The 22,371-nt window shown below is 50.1% G+C and overlaps 1 protein-coding gene across 1 annotated transcript in view; it reads left to right on the top strand.

Annotated features, from left to right (window-relative positions):
• CFAP20 (cilia and flagella associated protein 20) overlaps positions 1–19,204 on the top strand; it is a 29,118-nt gene extending 9,914 nt beyond the window's left edge. The window contains exons 2-6 of the mRNA XM_063921073.1: positions 2,826–2,905; positions 14,459–14,570; positions 15,201–15,389; positions 18,359–18,469; positions 19,065–19,204. Of these exons, the coding sequence (XP_063777143.1) occupies positions 2,826–2,905; positions 14,459–14,570; positions 15,201–15,389; positions 18,359–18,469; positions 19,065–19,070 (498 nt within the window). The 3' untranslated portion in view covers positions 19,071–19,204. The remainder of the gene's footprint in view (positions 1–2,825; positions 2,906–14,458; positions 14,571–15,200; positions 15,390–18,358; positions 18,470–19,064) is intronic.
• The last annotated feature ends 3,167 nt before the right edge of the window (positions 19,205–22,371 follow it).

Raw genomic sequence — 22,371 nt, 5'->3', positions numbered from 1 at the left:
AAGGTCATGGCCATGATGATGGCCCACCTCCGTCGCCAGGGAGTCAGAATTCTTCCGTATCTGGAGGACCTGCTGATTCTGGCAAATACCCACAAAGTCCTCCTCAGTCATCTGCAACTGACAGTGAGTTTCCTACAAGTCCACGGATGGCTGATCAGTTAGAAGAAATCCTCGCTGGTCCTAGCTCAAAGCATGGTGCATCTAGGGGCCACTCCTGTACACACACAGTCAGAGACTGTTCCTGTCTCCAGACAAAGTCCTGAAGTCTCAGGACAGGATAAGATGCTTCCTTCGTCGCCCCAGAGTGTCTCTCCACTCGGGAATGCAAGTACTTGGCCTGATGGTGTCGGAGTTTGACATGGTGGAGTACGCTCGATTTTAATGCACTCCCTCTACAACGGTTAATATTTCCAAGTGGGACGGCCTGCCTCATCAGTTCTGATCTCTTTGACTCCAGAGGTTCGTCTGTCGCTGACCTGGTTGCTCCAGGACCAGCAATTGAGCAGGGACCGTCCCTTCTTAATCCCCGACTGGGTCGTCCTGACAACAGATGCCAGCCTGAGGGGATTGGGATCGGTGTTCGAACAACACTCCTTTCAGGGTCGTTGGACCAAGATGGAATCATTCCTCCCGATTAAACATTTTAGAGCTGAGGGCAGTGTTCAATACATTATCTCTTGCCCTGCCTCTGATATAGAACAGGCCTGTTCAGGTATGGTCAGACAATGACACTACGGTGGCATACATAAACGATCAAGGCGGCACTCAAAGCCGCATATCAATGATGGAAGTGTCAAAAATACTTTGTTGGGCGGAATGCCATCTGCCAGACATATTGACAGTGTTCATTCCGGGCGTCCTAAACTGGGAAGCGGACTTCCTCAGTTGTCATGACATGCACGCCGGAGAGTGGAGTCTTCATCCAGAAGTCTTTTAACTATTAGTGAACCGGTGGGGCCTACTGGATGTAGACCTCATGGCGTCTCAACACAATCACAAGGTTCCGGTCTTTGGATCTCGGACCATGGATCCTCAGGCAGCATTTGTGGACGCTCTGGCAGTTCCATGGAACTTTCAGCTGCCCTACATATTCCTTCCGGTGTCACTCCTGTCGAGAGTCCTGCGGAAGTTCAAGCAAGAAGCAGAAATGCTACTTATAGTAGCTCCAGCGTGGTTCTCAGACCTGCAGGGTCTGTCGACAGGACATCCCCTTCTACTTCCTCAGCGTCAAGACCTCCTCGTATAGGGCCCTTGTCTCCATCCAGACCTGGCCAGACTGGCTTTGATGGCGTGGCTCTTGAAGCATCACTCCTGAGGGCCAAAGTATTTCCGAGGCGGTTATTCAGATTTATTATAGAGTTTGGCATTCTTACTTCACTTGATGTGCTGATAAGAATTACAATGTCTATCGATTCAGGACTTCTAGAATTCTGGCTTTTCTGTAAAGAGGCCTAGACTTAGGTCTTCATCTGGCCTCCCTCAAGGTTCATATATCTGCCTTGTTGATTTGGTTTTGCTCACTGTCTCTCCTCTGTGTCACCCCTGTCTGTCTGTCTGTCCCTCCCCTATAGAGTGTTATCTCATCCTAACCCCACCGCTCTATGCTCCTCACTCACTGTCTCTCCTCTGTGTCACCCCTGTCTGTCTGTCCCTCCTCTATAGGGTGTAATCTCTCATACTAACCAACCGCTCTATGCTCCTCACTCACTGTCTCTCCTCTGTGTCACCCCTGTCTGTCTCCCCCTCCCCTATAGGGTGTAATCTCTCATACTAACCAACCGCTCTATGCTCCTCACTCACTGTCTCTCCTCTGTGTCACCCCTGTCTGTCTGTCCCTCTCCTATAGAGTGTAATCTCTCATTCTAACCCACCGCTCTATGCTTCTCACTCACTGTCTCTCCTCTGTGTCACCCCTGTCTGTCTGTCCCTCTCCTATAGAGTGTAATCTCTCATTCTAACCCACCGCTCTATGCTCCTCACTCACTGTCTCTCCTCTGTGTCACCCCTGTCTGTCTGTCCCTCTCCTATAGAGTCTAATCTCTCATCCTAACCCACCGCTCTATGCTCCTCACTCACTGTCTCTCCTCTGTGTCACCCCTGTCTGTCTGTCTGTCCCTCCCCTATAGAGTGTAAGCTCTTATCCTAACCCTCCGCTCTATGCTCCTCACTCACTGTCTCTCCTCTGTGTCACCCCTGTCTGTCTGCCCCTCCCCTATAGAGTGTAATCTCTCATACTAACCCACCGCTCTATGCTCCTCACTCACTGTCTCTCCTCTGTGTCACCCCTGTCTGTCTGCCCCTCCCCTATAGAGTGTAATCTCTCATACTAACCCACCGCTCTATGCTCCTCACTCACTGTCTCTCCTCTGTGTCACCCCTGTCTGTCTGCCCCTCCCCTATAGAGTGTAAGCTCTCATCCTAACCCTCCGCTCTGTGCTCCTCACTCACTGTCTCTCCTCTGTGTCACCCCTGTCTGTCTGCCCCTCCCCTATAGAGTGTAAGCTCTCATCCTAACCCTCCGCTCTGTGCTCCTCACTCAGTCTCTCCTCTGTGTCACCCCTGTCTGTCTGCCCCTCCCCTATAGAGTGTAAGCTCTCATCCTAACCCCACCGCTCTATGCTCCTCACTCACTGTCTCTCCTCTGTGTCACCCCTGTCTGTCTGTCCCTCCCCTATAGAGTGTAAGCTCTCCTTCTGACCCACTGCTCTATGCTCCTTGCGAGGTTCTTGCACAGAAGTGGTGTGTCAGCAGTTACAGTGTATGAGAACCACTGTATGGCTTCCTGGCTGGCGAGTTACTGACACCTTCCCGTCCTCTTCCCGCAGGTGAGGAATGGTCACATCAAGAGGATAACGGACAATGATATCCAGTCCCTGGTACTCGAGGTGGAAGGAACGAATGTCAGGTAAATTCTCATTGTACCTAACGTCCAGGTGAGCAGACAGCAGGTGGTTAGAATGGGTATGTGTGACCGGCGAGGTGGTGATTTATAGGGTGTGGTATGTGTGACCGGCGGTCAGGAGAACGATGCCGGTGTCCCAGCAGCGGAATGCGCGCGGGGTTGGATGGTGAGCGCATCCAGCCCCTTGCAGGTTAGGTGGCGACCTGTGTTCGCTATGGGTTCTATACCCAATGTATGGGTGTTGTGGACACCCACGAGTGGGAATAGTCCCTGTTGTTTGGCACGCCGACCTTCAGGGTTGTGAGGGTGCGATAAGAATGGTAGTTCCTCAGTGCTGTGTACTCTGTCCCCTGCTATACTCTCTGTTTAACCATGACTGCGTGTCATCTTCTGACTCTGCTGAGGTCATCAAATTTGCAGGTGACATCACAGTGGTTGGGTTGATCAGTGACGCTATAGAAGTGAATGGCTGAGCTGGTGCCCCGGCGTGGGGCACATCACACGATTCTGAGTGGAGGAAAGACTAAAGAATTGGCAGCTGATGTTAGAAGATGTACGGTGCGGAAATTACCAGTGTCCATCCATGGTCTGGGTGTGGAAACAGAGGAGACATTTACATTTTTGGGTACCTGAGTTTCGTCAAACCTGACCTGGACTAGAAATTCAATGTCTTTAATTAAAAAAGTATATCAAGGCTTTTTGTTAGGGCGTGTTAGGGCTGCAGGGTGAGTAAGGCGACTTGTGTTACACTATTGTAGGTGTTCCCTTCATGGTAAGGACGGAAAGTAATCTCATTGGACTGCGGCTGGCAACCATTCATGAGCTTTGCGGATCTAGGGTTCCAAAGTGAAGTAGGAACGTTCTACCGGACCCCAGCCCCCCCCCCCCCTTTTCATGCGACTCAGAGGAGGCGCAGAACACTGAGGGTGCGCACGGGGCATCTGCGGTGTCTTCTACAATGTTGTGTCATCCGTCACACTTCTATGCTGGTGACAACACGTGTGTATTTGTACGGATATAGGAGTCATCCATACATTACATCCTGTGCCTGGGAGCTATACTGAGATATATCCCCTGAGATATACATCATCCATACATTACATCCTGTGCATGGGAGCTATACTGAGATATATCCCCTGAGATATACATCATCCATACATTACATCCTGTGCCTGGGAGCTATACTGAGATATATCCCCTGAGATATACATCATCCATACATTACATCCTGTGCATGGGAGCTATACTGAGATATATCCCCTGAGATATACATCATCCATAGGTTACATCCTGTGCCCGGGGAGCTATACTGATATATATCCAGTGAGATATACATCATCCATATGTTACATCCTGTGCATGGTAGCTGTACTGAGATATATCCCCTGAGATATACATCATCCATAGGTTACATCCTGTGCCCGGGAGATATACTGAGATATATCCAAAGAGATATACATCATCTATAGTTCACATCCTGTTCCCGGGAGCTATACTGAGATATATCCCCTGAGATATACATCATCCATAGGTTACATCATGTGCCCGGGGAGCTATAGTGATATATATCCCCTGAGATATACATCATCCATACATTACATCCTGTGCCCGGGAGCTATACTGATATATATCCAAAGAGATATACATCATCTATAGTTCACATCCTGTGCCCGGGAGCTATACTGATATATATCCCCTGAGATACACATCATCCATACATTACATCCTGTGCCCGGGGAGCTATACTGATATATGTCCCCTGAGATATACATCATCCATAGGTTACATCCTGTGCCTGGGAGCTATACTGAGATATAACCCCTGAGATATACATCATCCATAGGTTACATCCTGTGCCTGGGAGCTATACTGAGATATAACCCCTGAGATATACATCATCCATAGGTTACATCCTGTGCCCGGGGAGCTATACTGAGATATAACCCCTGAGATATACATCATCCATAGGTTACATCCTGTGCCCGGGAGCTATACTGAGATATAACCCCTGAGATACACATCATCCATACATTACATCCTGTGCCCGGGGAGCTATAGTGATATATATCCCCTGAGATATACATCATCCATAGGTTACATCCTGTGCCCGGGGAGCTATACTGAGATATATCCCCTGAGATATACATCATCCATAGGTTACATCCTGTGCCCTGGAGCTATACTGATATATAACCCCTGAGATATACATCATCCATAGGTTACATCCTGTGCCCGGGGAGCTATACTGAGATATATCCCCTGAGATATACATCATCCATAGGTTACATCCTGTGCCCGGGGAGCTATACTGAGATATATCCCCTGAGATATACATCATCCATACATTACATCCTGTGCCCAGGAGCTGTACTGAGATATATCCCCTGAGATATACATCATCCATAGGTTACATTCTGTGCCCTGGAGCTATACTGATATATAACCCCTGAGATATACATCATCCATAGGTTACATTCTGTGCCCTGGAGCTATACTGATATATATCCCCTGAGATATACATCATCCATAGGTTACATCCTGTTCCCGGGGAGGTATACTGGTATATAACCCCTGAGATATACATCATCCATAGGTTACATCCTGTGCCCGGGGAGCTATACTGATATATAACCCCTGAGATATACATCATCCATACATTACATCCTGTGCCCGGGAGCTATACTGATATATATCCCCTGAGATACACATCATCCATACATTACATCCTGTGCCCGGGGAGCTATAGTGATATATATCCCCTGAGATATACATCATCCATAGGTTACATCCTGTGCCCGGGGAGCTATACTGAGATATATCCCCTGAGATATACATCATCCATAGGTTACATCCTGTGCCCGGGAGCTATACTGATATATGTCCCCTGAGATATACATCATCCATAGGTTACATCCTGTGCCTGGGAGCTATACTGAGATATAACCCCTGAGATATACATCATCCATAGGTTACATCCTGTGCCCGGGAGATATACTGATATATATCCCCTGAGATATACATCATCCATACATTACATCCTGTGCCCAGGAGCTGTACTGAGATATATCCCCTGAGATATACATCATCCATAGGTTACATTCTGTGCCCTGGAGCTATACTGATATATAACCCCTGAGATATACATCATCCATAGGTTACATCCTGTGCCCGGGAGCTATACTGATATATGTCCCCTGAGATATACATCATCCATAGGTTACATCCTGTGCCTGGGAGCTATACTGAGATATAACCCCTGAGATATACATCATCCATAGGTTACATCCTGTGCCCGGGAGATATACTGATATATATCCCCTGAGATATACATCATCCATACATTACATCCTGTGCCCGGGAGCTATACTGATATATATCCCCTGAGATATACATCATCCATAGGTTACATCCTGTTCCCGGGGAGGTATACTGGTATATAACCCCTGAGATATACATCATCCATAGGTTACATCCTGTGCCCGGGGAGCTATACTGATATATAACCCCTGAGATATACATCATCCATAGGTTACATCCTGTGCCTGGGAGCTATACTGATATATATCCCCTGAGATATACATCATCCATAGGTTACATCCTGTGCCCTGGAGCTATACTGATATATAACCCCTGAGATATACATCATCCATAGGTTACATCCTGTGCCCGGGGAGCTATACTGAGATATATCCCCTGAGATATACATCATCCATAGGTTACATCCTGTGCCCGGGAGATATACTGAGATATAACCCCTGAGATATACATCATCCATAGGTTACATCCTGTGCCCGGGGAGCTATACTGAGATATATCCCCTGAGATATACATCATCCATAGGTTACATCCTGTGCCCTGGAGCTATACTGATATATAACCCCTGAGATATACATCATCCATAGGTTACATCCTGTGCCCGGGGAGCTATACTGAGATATATCCCCTGAGATATACATCATCCATAGGTTACATCCTGTGCCCGGGGAGCTATACTGAGATATATCCCCTGAGATATACATCATCCATACATTACATCCTGTGCCCAGGAGCTGTACTGATATATGTCCCCTGAGATATACATCATCCATAGGTTACATCCTGTGCCTGGGAGCTATACTGAGATATAACCCCTGAGATATACATCATCCATAGGTTACATCCTGTGCCCGGGAGATATACTGATATATATCCCCTGAGATATACATCATCCATACATTACATCCTGTGCCCGGGAGCTATACTGATATATATCCCCTGAGATATACATCATCCATAGGTTACATCCTGTTCCCGGGGAGGTATACTGGTATATAACCCCTGAGATATACATCATCCATAGGTTACATCCTGTGCCCGGGGAGCTATACTGATATATAACCCCTGAGATATACATCATCCATAGGTTACATCCTGTGCCTGGGAGCTATACTGATATATATCCCCTGAGATATACATCATCCATAGGTTACATCCTGTGCCCTGGAGCTATACTGATATATAACCCCTGAGATATACATCATCCATAGGTTACATCCTGTGCCCGGGGAGCTATACTGAGATATATCCCCTGAGATATACATCATCCATAGGTTACATCCTGTGCCCGGGAGATATACTGAGATATAACCCCTGAGATATACATCATCCATAGGTTACATCCTGTGCCCGGGGAGCTATACTGAGATATATCCCCTGAGATATACATCATCCATAGGTTACATCCTGTGCCCTGGAGCTATACTGATATATAACCCCTGAGATATACATCATCCATAGGTTACATCCTGTGCCCGGGGAGCTATACTGAGATATATCCCCTGAGATATACATCATCCATAGGTTACATCCTGTGCCCGGGGAGCTATACTGAGATATATCCCCTGAGATATACATCATCCATAGGTTACATCCTGTGCCCGGGGAGCTATACTGAGATATATCCCCTGAGATATACATCATCCATACATTACATCCTGTGCCCAGGAGCTGTACTGAGATATATCCCCTGAGATATACATCATCCATAGGTTACATTCTGTGCCCTGGAGCTATACTGATATATAACCCCTGAGATATACATCATCCATAGGTTACATTCTGTGCCCTGGAGCTATACTGATATATATCCCCTGAGATATACATCATCCATACATTACATCCTGTGCCCGGGAGCTATACTGATATATATCCCCTGAGATATACATCATCCATAGGTTACATCCTGTTCCCGGGGAGGTATACTGGTATATAACCCCTGAGATATACATCATCCATAGGTTACATCCTGTGCCCGGGGAGCTATACTGATATATAACCCCTGAGATATACATCATCCATAGGTTACATCCTGTGCCTGGGAGCTATACTGATATATATCCCCTGAGATATACATCATCCATAGGTTACATCCTGTGCCCGGGAGCTATACTGAGATATATCCCCTGAGATATACATCATCCATAGGTTACATCCTGTGCCCGGGGAGCTATACTGAGATATAACCCCTGAGATATACATCATCCATAGGTTACATCCTGTGCCCGGGAGCTATACTGAGATATAACCCCTGAGATATACATCATCCATAGGTTACATCCTGTGCCCGGGAGCTATACTGAGATATAACCCCTGAGATATACATCATCCATAGGTTACATCCTGTGCCCGGGAGATATACTGAGATATATCCCCTGAGATATACATCATCCATAGGTTACATCCTGTGCCCGGGAGATATACTGATATATAAGCCCTGAGATATACATCATCCATAGGTTACATCCTGTGCCCGGGAGATATACTGAGATATATCCCCTGAGATATACATCATCCATAGGTTACATCCTGTGCCCGGGAGATATACTGAGATATAACCCCTGAGATATACATCATCCATAGGTTTCATCCTGTGCCCGGGAGATATACTGAGATATAAGCCCTGAGATATACATCATCCATAGGTTACATCCTGTGCCCGGGAGATATACTGAGATATATCCCCTAAGATATACATCATCCATAGGTTACATCCTGTGCCCGGGAGATATACTGAGATATAACCCCTGAGATATACATCATCCATAGGTTACATCATGTGCCCGGGGAGCTATACTGAGATATAACCCCTGAGATATACATCATCCATAGGTTACATCCTGTGCCCGGGAGATATACTGATATATAAGCCCTGAGATATACATCATCCATACATTACATCCTGTGCCCGGGAGATATACTGAGATATATCCCCTGAGATATACATCATCCATAGGTTACATCCTGTGCCCGGGAGATATACTGAGATATAACCCCTGAGATATACATCATCCATAGGTTACATCATGTGCCCGGGGAGCTATACTGAGATATAACCCCTGAGATATACATCATCCATAGGTTACATCCTGTGCCCGGGAGATATACTGAGATATAAGCCCTGAGATATACATCATCCATAGGTTACATCCTGTGCCCGGGAGATATACTGAGATATAAGCCCTGAGATATACATCATCCATAGGTTACATCCTGTGCCCGGGAGATATACTGAGATATATCCCCTGAGATATACATCATCCATAGGTTACATCCTGTGCCCGGGAGATATACTGAGATATAACCCCTGAGATATACATCATCCATAGGTTACATCATGTGCCCGGGGAGCTATACTGAGATATATCCCCTGAGATATACATCATCCATAGGTTACATCCTGTGCCCGGGAGATATACTGATATATAAGCCCTGAGATATACATCATCCATACTTTACATCCTGTGCCCGGGAGATATACTGAGATATATCCCCTGAGATATACATCATCCATAGGTTACATCCTGTGCCCGGGAGATATACTGAGATATAACCCCTGAGATATACATCATCCATAGGTTACATCATGTGCCCGGGGAGCTATACTGAGATATAACCCCTGAGATATACATCATCCATAGGTTACATCCTGTGCCCGGGAGATATACTGATATATAAGCCCTGAGATATACATCATCCATACATTACATCCTGTGCCCGGGAGATATACTGAGATATATCCCCTGAGATATACATCATCCATAGGTTACATCCTGTGCCCGGGAGATATACTGAGATATAACCCCTGAGATATACATCATCCATAGGTTACATCATGTGCCCGGGGAGCTATACTGAGATATAACCCCTGAGATATACATCATCCATAGGTTACATCATGTGCCCGGGGAGCTATACTGAGATATAACCCCTGAGATATACATCATCCATAGGTTACATCCTGTGCCCGGGAGATATACTGAGATATAAGCCCTGAGATATACATCATCCATAGGTTACATCCTGTGCCCGGGAGATATACTGAGATATAAGCCCTGAGATATACATCATCCATAGGTTACATCCTGTGCCCGGGAGATATACTGAGATATATCCCCTGAGATATACATCATCCATAGGTTACATCCTGTGCCCGGGAGATATACTGAGATATAACCCCTGAGATATACATCATCCATAGGTTACATCATGTGCCCGGGGAGCTATACTGAGATATAACCCCTGAGATATACATCATCCATAGGTTACATCCTGTGCCCGGGAGATATACTGATATATAAGCCCTGAGATATACATCATCCATACGTTACATCCTGTGCCCGGGAGATATACTGAGATATATCCCCTGAGATATACATCATCCATAGGTTACATCCTGTGCCCGGGAGATATACTGAGATATAACCCCTGAGATATACATCATCCATAGGTTACATCATGTGCCCGGGGAGCTATACTGAGATATAACCCCTGAGATATACATCATCCATAGGTTACATCCTGTGCCCGGGAGATATACTGAGATATATCCCCTGAGATATACATCATCCATAGGTTACATCCTGTGCCCGGGAGATATACTGAGATATAACCCCTGAGATATACATCATCCATAGGTTACATCATGTGCCCGGGGAGCTATACTGAGATATAACCCCTGAGATATACATCATCCATAGGTTACATCCTGTGCCCGGGAGATATACTGAGATATATCCCCTGAGATATACATCATCCATAGGTTACATCCTGTGCCCGGGAAATATACTGAGATATATATCCCCTGAGATATACATCATCCATAGGTTACATCCTGTACCTGGGAGATATACTGATATATAACCCCTGAGATATACATCATACATAGGTTACATCCTGTGCCCGGGGAGCTACACTGAGATATTGAACATAGTTAGGCCATGCTCCAGGTCTATTCTGTGATTGGCTGTGACGCACCATTATTGGGTGTGGTTATGCTGCGGCTGTGTTCCCGTAATGTGCTGCGCTTTGTGCGATACCTCCCCGATCCCAGCTGTATACGGGTGAGATGTAAGGTCACGCACAGCATTGTACTGATGGGATTTCTGCGCTGCACCAGGGATTTATAGCTCCCGTGCTTAGGTTGAATATTGTGCTACATTGTATGATATCTGGAAGGGATCAGTATGTGGTCCTGGCGGTCAGGAGACCGACACTGAGATCCCTGCGGCGAGCGCAGCATGTCCCTTTGCGGGCTCTCTGAGCTCGCCACGCTTCAGTCCCAGTTCTATTCCCTCTCTGGTTATCACGTGGACCACCACCCGAGTGGTGATACTATCCAGCAGTCGCGATTCCGACTGCCGGCATTTCAGTGGGTGTCGGCATTCCGGCGTCTGTATCATGACAGGCAGTAAATTGCCTCCTGTCTGGAATGTATGTACTGGACGTATGGTTAGGAGTTGCTAAGCAGGTATCGGAGTGTGTCCTTGTGTCTGCTCTGCGGTATATTCTGTTCTTCCAGGTTCCCCGAGCGTCGGGCAGACAGAATACTACTATAGCTCTGTAATCCAGGTACCCCGAGCGTCGGGCAGAGGGAACACTACCGTAGCTCTGTAATCCAGGTACCCCGAGCGTCGGGCAGAGAGAATACTACTGTAGCTCTGTAATCCAAGTACCCTGAGCGTTGGGCAGAGAGAACTCTACCGTAGCTCTGTAATCCAGGTATCCCGAGCGTCGGGCAGAGAGAATACTACCGTAGCTCTGTAATCCAGGTACCCCGAGCGTTTGGCAGAGAGAACTCTACCGTAGCTCTGTAATCCAGGTATCCCGAGCGTCGGGCAGAGAGAATACTACCGTAGCTCTGTAATCCAGGTACCCTGAGCGTTTGGCAGAGAGAACTCTACCGTAGCTCTGTAATCCAGGTACCCCGAGCGTTGTGCAGAGGGAACTCTACCGTAGCTCTGTAATCCAGGTACCCCGAGCGTTGTGCAGAGGGAACTCTACCGTAGCTCTGTAATCCAGGTACCCCGAGCGTTGTGCAGAGGGAACACTACCGTAGCTCTGTAATCCAGGTACCCTGAGCGTTTGGCAGAGAGAACTCTACCGTAGCTCTGTAATCCAGGTACCCCAAACGTTGTGCAGAGGGAACTCTACCGTAGCTCTGTAATCCAGGTACCCCGAGCGTTGTGCAGAGGGAACACTACCGTAGCTCTGTAATCCAGGTATCCCGAGCGTTGTGCAGAGGGAACACTACCGTAGCTCTGTAATCCAGGTACCCTGAGCGTTTGGCAGAGAGAACTCTACCGTAGCTCTGTAATCCAGGTACCCCGAGCGTTGTGCAGAGGGAACTCTACCGTAGCTCTGTAATCCAGGTATCCCGAGCATTGTGCAGAGGGAACTCTACCGTAGCTCTGTAATCCAGGTACCCCGAGCGTTGTGCAGAGGGAACTCTACCGTAGCTCTGTAATCCAGGTACCCCCAGCATTGGGCAGAGGGAACTCTACAAAGATAATGTCCCACTGCTAAATGCTTATTTGAGTGAGGAGGTAGTCTGTGACCGATTTAAAAAAAAAAGTTAAAGATTAATAAGTCACCTGGTCCCAGTGGAATTCACCCGAGGGTTCTTATGGAGCTGCACGCTGAACTAGCAAGACCTCTATTTTTGATCTTCATGGATTCGGTTAAATCGGGTATGGTTCCCAAGGACTGGCGTATAGCGGAGGTAGTGCCGATATTTAAAAAGGGGAGCAAAGCTGAACCAGGTAATTATAGACCAGTTAGTTTTACATCTATAGTGGGGAAAGTACTGGAAGGTATTCTAAGGGACAGTATTCAAAAGTCCCTTGAAGCAAATAAGGTCATTAAAAGGAACCAACATAGAATTGTGAAGGACAGATCATGTCAGACCAACTTACTTGGCTTTTATGAAACAGTAAGTGCGAACCTTGATCAGGGTAAGGAGGTGGATATAATCTTTTTAGACTTTGCCAAAGCTTTCGACACTGTACCACACATGCGACTTATCTACAAGCTACAAGAAATAGGGCTAGGGAGCACAATATGCACTTGGGTCAGTAATTAATTAGATAATAGGGAGCAGTGCGTTGTGGTCAATGGATCATTTTCATATTGGACTAAAGTACTAAGTGGTGTGCCACAAGGGTCTGTACTTGGACCACTTTTGTTCAACATTTTCATCAATTACCTAACAGTAGGTCTAGAGAGCATGGTATCAATTTTCGCAGACGATACCAAATTGTGTAAGGTTATTAATACGGAGGGGGATGCTGAGTCTCTTCAGAACGACTTAACTAAACTGGAAGCATGGGCAGCAAAATGGAGAATGAGATTCAACACAGAAAATTGTAAGGTAATGCACTGTGGGGGCAAGACCAAAAATTACACCTACATACTAAATGGGGTAATATTAGGGGATTCTGTACTGGAAAAAGACGTAGGGGTTCACATAGATAACAAATTAAGCAGCAGTACCCAAAGTAGGAGTGCAGCAAAGAAGGCTAATAAGATATTAGCATGCATAAAACGAGGAATTGATGCTAGGGACGAGAGTATTATACTCCCGTTATATAAATCACTAGTGAGGCCACACCTTGAATACTGTGTGCAATTTTGGGCACCATATTACAAAAAGGATTTCCTGGAGCTAGAAAAGTTTCAGAGGCGGGTGACCAAACTAATCAAGGGCATGGAGACGCTGGAATACGAGGAAAGGCTTGCAAGGCTAGGCATGTTTACATTGGAAAAGAGGAGACTAAGAGGGGACATGATCAACATCTACAAATATATATGGGGTCAATACACAGAGCTTGGGGGGGACCTGTTTTCTATAAGATCAGCACAGAGGACACGTGGTCACTCGCTTAGGTTAGAGGAGAGGAGTTTCCGCACATTGAGACAAAAAGTTTTTTTCACAGTAAGGATAATACGTGTTTGGAATTCTCTGCCTGAGAGAGTAGTAACTGCGGACTCAGTCATCACCTTTAAGAATGGGTTAGATAAATTCCTATTGGATAAAGATACTCAGGGTTATGGTGCGTAGGCACGCATTATAGTTAATATAACTAGTCCTAACATAAAAATAACTAGTCATATAATAAGACTGCATCGGAGACCACAAATAGGTTGAACTCGATGGACAATTGTCTTTTTTCCACCTTAGATACTATGTTACTGTAGCTCTGTAATCCAGGTACTTGATCTGTCTGCTCTGTCGTGTTTCAGCACCACATATATAACCTGTCCGGCAGACCCCAAGAAGACCCTAGGTATCAAGCTGCCATTCCTGGTAATGATCATCAAGAATCTGAAGAAATATTTCACCTTTGAGGTTCAGGTAAATTACTCCCACTGCAGGGTGACCACAGAAACCCTCCCACTGCAGGGTGACACAGACAGAAGGGAGCTATATGACCCCAGAATTGCACGGCGGAGTGACACAGAGAGAACGGAACTGTGTGACACCAGAGTCCTCCCACTGCAGGGTGACAGAGAGGAGATATAAGATCTGAAGCTAGCCCCTCCCATTGCAGGGTGACGGAGAGGAGATAATAAGATCTGAAGCTAGCCCCTCCCATTGCAGGGTGACGGAGAGGGGATAAGATCTGAAGCTAGCCCCTCCCATTGCAGGGTGACACAGACAGAAGGGAACTGTGTGACATCAGAATCCTCCCACTGCAGGATGACAGGAGATATAAGATCTGAAGCTAGCCCCTCCCATTGCAGGGTGACAGAGAGGAGATAATAAGATCTGAAGCTAGCCCCTCCCATTGCAGGGTGACACAGACAGAAGGGAACTGTGTGACATCAGAATCCTCCCACTGCAGGATGACAGGAGATATAAGATCTGAAGCTAGCCCCTCCCATTGCAGGGTGACAGAGAGGAGATAATAAGATCTGAAGCTAGCCCCTCCCATTGCAGGGCGATGCAGAGAGTTATGCTGAATTCTCTTTATAAACCCTGCAGGTTTTGGATGACAAGAACGTCCGTCGGAGGTTCCGAGCCAGTAACTACCAGAGTACGACGCGGGTGAAGCCATTTATCTGCACGATGCCAATGAGATTAGATGATGGATGGAATCAGATTCAGTTTAACTTGTCAGATTTCACCCGCCGGGCGTATGGAACAAATTACATAGAAACCCTACGCGTACAGGTTTGGACAGCTCGCGTATTACCCCTCACCCGGCACGCCACATTACTGTACTTCAGACACCCCACCTCACCAAACTCCCAGCGCTGCGCCTGACACCCCACCTCACCAAACTCCCAGCGCTGCACCTGACACCCGACCTCACCAAACTCCCAGCGCTGCGCCTGACACCCGACCTCACCAAACTCCCAGCGCTGCGCCTGACACCCGACCTCACCAAACTCCCAGCGCTGCGCCTGACACCCGACCTCACCAAACTACCAGCGCTGCGCCTGACACCCGACCTCACCAAACTCCCAGCGCTGCGCCTGACACCCCACCTCACCAGACTCCTCCCATCCACACCGGCCAGAGACTCCGCACAGCGCTGCGCCTGACACCCCACCTCACCAGACTCCTCCCATCCATACCGGCCAGGGACTCCGCACAGCGCTGCGCCTGACACCCGACCTCACCAAACTCCCAGCGCTGCGCCTGACACCCGACCTCACCAAACTCCCAGCGCTGCGCCTGACACCCGACCTCACCAAACTCCCAGCGCTGCGCCTGACACCCGACCTCACCAAACTCCCAGCGCTGCGCCTGACACCCGACCTCACCAAACTACCAGCGCTGCGCCTGACACCCGACCTCACCAAACTCCCAGCGCTGCGCCTGACACCCCACCTCACCAGACTCCTCCCATCCACACCGGCCAGAGACTCCGCACAGCGCTGCGCCTGACACCCCACCTCACCAAACTCCCAGCGCTGCGCCTGACACCCCACCTCACCAAACTCCCAGCGCTGCGCCTGACACCCGACCTCACCAAGCTCCTCACATCCACACCGGCCAGGGACTTCACCCAGCGCTGCGCCTGACACCCCTCCTCACCAGACTCCTCCCATCCATACCGGCCAGGGACTCCGCACAGCGCTGCGCCTGACACCCGACCTCACCAAACTCCCAGCGCTGCGCCTGACACCCCACCTCACCAGACTCCTTACATCCACACCGGCCAGGGACTCCACCCAGCTCTGCGCCTGACACCCCACCTCACCAGACTCCTCCCATCCACACCGGCCAGGGACTCCACCCAGCTCTGCGCCTGACACCCCACCTCACCAGACTCCTCCCATCCACACCGGCCAGGGACTCCACCCAGCTCTGCGCCTGACACCCCACCTCACCAGGCTCCTCCCATCCACACCGGCCAGGGACTCCACCCAGCGCTGCGCCTGACACCCCACCTCACCAGGCTCCTCCCATCCACACCGGCCAGGGACTCCACCCAGCGCTGCGCCTGACACCCCACCTCACCAGACTCCTCCCATCCACACCGGCCAGGGACTCCACCCAGCGCTGCGCCTGACACCCCACCTCACCAGACTCCTCCCATCCACACCGGCCAGGGACTCCGCCCAGCGCTGCACCTGACACCCCACCTCACCAGACTCCTCCCATCCACACCGGCCAGGGACTCCGTTCAGCGCTGCACCTGACACCCCACCTCACCAGACTCCTCCCATCCACACCGGCCAGGGACTCCGCCCAGCGCTGCACCTGACACCCCACCTCACCAGACTCCTCCCATCCACACCGGCCAGGGACTCCGCCCAGCGCTGCGCCTGACACCCCACCTCACCAGACTCCTCCCATCCACACCGGCCAGGGACTCCGCCCAGCGCTGCGCCTGACACCCCACCTCACCAGACTCCCAGCGCTGCGCCTGACACCCCACCTCACCAGACTCCTCCCATCCACACCGGCCAGGGACTCCGCACAGCGCTGCGCCTGACACCCGACCTCACCAAACTCCCAGCGCTGCGCCTGACACCCGACCTCACCAAACTACCAGCGCTGCGCCTGACACCCGACCTCACCAAACTCCCAGCGCTGCGCCTGACACCCCACCTCACCAGACTCCCTCCCATCCACACCGGCCAGAGACTCCGCACAGCGCTGCGCCTGACACCCCACCTCACCAGACTCCTCCCATCCACACCGGCCAGGGACTCCGCACAGCACTGCGCCTGACACCCCACCTCACCAGACTCCTCCCATCCACACCGGCCAGGGACTCCGCACAGCGCTGCGCCTGACACCCCACCTCACCAGACTCCTCCCATCCACACCGGCCAGGGACTCCACCCAGCGCTGTGCCTGACACCCCACCTCACCAGACTCCTCACATCCACACCGGCCAGGGACTCCGCACAGCGCTGCGCCTGACACCCCACCTCACCAGACTCCCGGCTGCGCTGCGCCTGACACCCCACCTCACCAGACTCCCGGCTGCGCTGCGCCTGACACCCCACCTCACCAGACTCCCGGCTGCGCTGCGCCTGACACCCCACCTCACCAGACTCCCGGCTGCGCTTGACACCCCACCTCACCAGACTCCCGGCTGCGCTGCGCCTGACACCCCACCTCACCAGACTCCCGGCTGCGCTGCGCCTGACACCCCACCTCACCAGACTCCCGGCTGCGCTGCGCCTGACACCCCACCTCACCAGACTCCCGGCTGCGCTGCGCCTGACACCCCACCTCACCAGACTCCCGGCTGCGCTGCGCCTGACACCCCACCTCACCAGACTCCCGGCTGCGCTGCGCCTGACACCCCACCTCACCAGACTCCCGGCTGCGCTGCGCCTGACACCCCACCTCACCAGACGCCCAGCGCTGCACCTGACACCCCACCTCACCAGACTCCCGGCTGCGCCTGACAGACTCCCAGCGCTGCGCCCGACACCCCACCTCACGAAACTCCAGGCTGCGCTGCACCTGACAGACTCCCAGCGCTGCGCTGCGCCTGACAGACACCCGGCTGCGCCCGACATCCCACCTCACGAAACTCCAGGCTGCGCTGCATCTGACAGACTCCCAGCGCTGCGCCTGACGCCGGACAGGGAATCTGCCCCAGAGCTGTGCCTGACGCCGGACAGGGAATCTGCCCCAGAGCTACCTCTGGTAACCGCTCTTCTGTCCTTTAGATTCATGCAAATTGCCGGATTCGAAGAGTTTATTTCTCAGACCGCCTGTATTCAGAGGACGAGCTTCCTGCAGAATTCAAGCTGTACCTCCCCGTACAGAACAAGGCAAAAGTAAGACTCCCCCCATCCTGGCATTCTCTGCTACATCCTTTGTCTCCGTCTCACTCACTCTCTTCCCTAATCCTTCTCCACTGTCCTCATGGCCCAGCGCTGCACCCTGCCCCCGCTCTCACACTGTGCATCCTGCGCTGGACCCTGCCCCCGCTCTCACACTGTGCATCCTGCGCTGGACCCTGCCCCCGCTCCCACACTGTGCATCCTGCGCTGGACCCTGCCCCCGCTCTCACACTGTGCATCCTGCGCTGGACCCTGCCCCCGCTCTCACACTGTGCATCCTGCGCTGCACCCTGCCCCCGCTCCCACACTGTGCATCCTGCGCTGGACCCTGCCCCCGCTCTCACACTGTGCATCCTGCGCTGGACCCTGCCCCCGCTCTCACACTGTGCATCCTGCGCTGCACCCTGCCCCCGCTCTCACACTGTGCATCCTGCGCTGCACCCTGCCCCCGCTCTCACACTGTGTATCCTGCGCTGCACCCTGCACCCTGCACCCGCTCTCACACTGTGCATCCTGCGCTGCACCCTGCCCCCGCTCTCACACTGTGCATCCTGCGCTGCTTACTGACCCGTTGTCTTGTGTCTTCCAGCAATGATCCCGCACCGGTCCATCTCTGCTCCTGGCAAGGTGTTTTATACATGATGCATCTGATTTCTAAGTTATGAAGCGTTTCTGGCCTGGAATTTCTCCGCTCTAATTGTTTTTGTAATAAATATGGTTCTGACTCTTCTTATTTGTTGCTGTTCCCGGTCACCCTGCTGTGATAATGCAATAAGGTGTGAGTGCCGCTGAAAGTGCCATGGGCAGAGGTCTCCTCTCCTGTTTTTACTCTGCTGGATGTTATTTGGGGTGATGGCTGGCGTGCCTGGACCCTGATGTGGGGGCATGACTGTGAGCAGAAGATTGGACTCTACACAGCACTTTCTTTTACCATGTCTCTGCCCCTTATCCTCATCCAGAAGAAGCCGGGAACACAGAGTACTGACATCTAGAAGAGACGTCTCAGTATCCTGACCTACCCCATGGTGTGTGATCGACTGCAGCCGGGTGTCCAGCGTACTGTACCTGGGACCAGAATTAGATTAGTACTATTAGCAGGAAAGAACCATAGCTCTGATGTGATGTACACGAGAATGACATATACATTATAACCTGCGATCAACAGATAGGTAGGTATACACATATATACGCACACACGTTGCGTCTCTCATATCCAATATGCATGGGAGCAGAAGAATGTTGGATATCAGACTTCTCTGTGTTCTGGAATATTCACATACCATAATGAAATGTCGTGAGGATGGGAGCCAGGATACATTTATGTTTCATATACCCCTTGTCCATTAAAGTTTGTGTACATTGAACCATGAGAAATGAATGGTGTGAAGCTACAGGGTTCCACATCACTGGCAGGTGCTAGATAGAGACCAATGGTAGACCATGAGAAATGAATGGTGGGAAGCTACGGGGTTCCACATCACTGGCACGGTGGTAGATGGAGACCAATGGTAGACCATGAGAAATGAATGGTGGGAAGCTACGGGGTTACACATCAGTGGCAGGTGGTAGATGGAAACCAATGGTAGACCATGAGAAATGAATGGTGGGAGCTACGGGGTTCCACATCACTGGCAGGTGCTAGATGGAGACCAATGGTAGACCATGAGAAATGAATGGTGGGAAGCTACGGGGTTCCACATCACTGGTAGGTGGTAGATGGAGACCAATGGTAGACCATGAGAAATGAATGGTGGGAAGCTACGGGGTTCCACATCACTGGCATGGTGATAGATGGAGACCAATGGTAGACCATGAGAAATGAATGGTGGGAACCTACGGGGTTCCACATCACTGGCACGGTGATAGATGGAGACCAATGGTAGACCATGAGAAATTAATGGTGGGAAGCTACGGGGTTCCACATCACTGGCACGATGATAGATGAAAACCAATGGTAGTTTAGTGAACGGAATGGGTGAGAAACAGCACAGTATGCTTTAACATCCAATAAGGGAAGGGAAGAGTCCAATAACATTGCAGGACTCGGCACAGACTGCCAACACATCCCCAACATGTCCAGCAACATAGGGTTCTAGATAAATTGACACCACACTATCCCTGTACACCGGGACACTCCTGAATTACACAGTTTCTGGGGCTGCTGACTTCAAGCTGCAGGACACTTGGTTTTAATCTACCACAGAACCTGTATAATCCACGTATGTCCCGCTGAAAAGGGATGGGATGGTAAGTCTATAGATAAATATATAATACTCTAATACAGATGTTCTCAAATGTGTTCCTCAAGGCACCCCAATGGTCCAGGTTTTAAGTATAGCCATGCTTGGCCACAGGTACAATAATTAGCACCTCAGTCAGTTTGATTTTACCACCTGTGCTGAGCCATGGCAATATTTAAAACCTGGACCATTTAGGGTTCCTTGGGGCCAGCGTTTGAGAACCTCTGCTCCAATATAATGGGTTCCACAGCAGATCCCTGGCAGAGCTTTACCTCTTAGGGGGATATCCAATTAGCCCCGGTAACTTACTGGGGCTGATTGTCCCGCCGGCGGCTTTCCTATTACCCCCGATAAACCAGCACGAGCGGTGGCTTATCGGTTACCTGAAGCTGCATCGGGTGCCGGCTCCTGACAGCGCCCGATGCACGTGGCTCCCCCGGTCACATGGACGCTCCCCCATCATGTGACCGCTGCTGAGGGCGGAGGAGAGGGGGGATGCAGTCACGGCGCTGCCCTGGCTTCTCTGCCAGGGGTCACCGCACCAAGGATAGCTTCCATATGTCTGCAGCGGGCATGGGACGCTGCAGGTTGTCCCACTCATCGGGGATCTTGTTTCGCCTGATCACCAGAAACAGCCCCATATCCGTGTGAAACGGGGCTGTTTCTACCATAAACACAGGTTTCACTGAACCTGTGTGTTTTCGAGAAAGGGCATTTTTTTTATACAGTCGATCAATCTGGATAGCCTGTAAAAATAAGAATTTACTTACCGATAATTCTATTTCTCGTAGTCCGTAGTGGATGCTGGGGACTCCGTAAGGACCATGGGGAATAGCGGCTCCGCAGGAGACTGGGCACAAAAGTAAAGCTTTAGAACTACCTGGTGTGCACTGGCTCCTCCCCCTATGACCCTCCTCCAAGCCTCAGGATACTGTGCCCGGACGAGCGTACACAATAAGGAAGGATTTTGAATCCCGGGTAAGACTCATACCAGCCACACCAATCACACCATATAACTTGTGATCTAAACCCAGTTAACAGCATGATAACAGAGGAGCCTCTAGAAAAGATGGCTCACTACAGCAATAACCCGATTTTTTGGTAACAATAACTATGTACCAGTATTGCAGACAATCCGCACTTGGGATGGGCGCCCAGCATCCACTACGGACTACGAGAAATAGAATTATCGGTAAGTAAATTCTTATTTTCTCTAACGTCCTAAGTGGATGCTGGGGACTCCGTAAGGACCATGGGGATTATACCAAAGCTCCCAAACGGGCGGGAGAGTGCGGATGACTCTGCAGCACCAAATGAGAGAACTCCAGGTCCTCCTCAGCCAGGGTATCAAATTTGTAGAATTTTACAAACGTATTTGCTCCTGACCAAGTAGCTGCTCTGCAAAGTTGTAAAGCCGAGACCCCTCGGGCAGCCGCCCAAGATGAGCCCACCTTCCTTGTGGAATGGGCTTTTACAGATTTTGGCTGTGACAGGCCTGCCACAGAATGTGCAAGCTGAATTGTACTACAAATCCAACGAGCAATAGTCTGCTTAGAAGCAGGAGCACCCAGCTTGTTGGGTGCATGCAGAATAAACAACGAGTCAGATTTTCTGACTCCAGCCGTCCTGGAAACCTATATTTCCAGGGCTCTGACA

Source organism: Pseudophryne corroboree, chromosome 5, assembly GCF_028390025.1.
Source record: "Pseudophryne corroboree isolate aPseCor3 chromosome 5, aPseCor3.hap2, whole genome shotgun sequence".
NCBI lineage: Eukaryota > Metazoa > Chordata > Amphibia > Anura > Myobatrachidae > Pseudophryne > Pseudophryne corroboree.
Note: the sequence above shows the minus strand (reverse complement) of the source record. Positions and strands in the feature narration are given on the sequence as shown.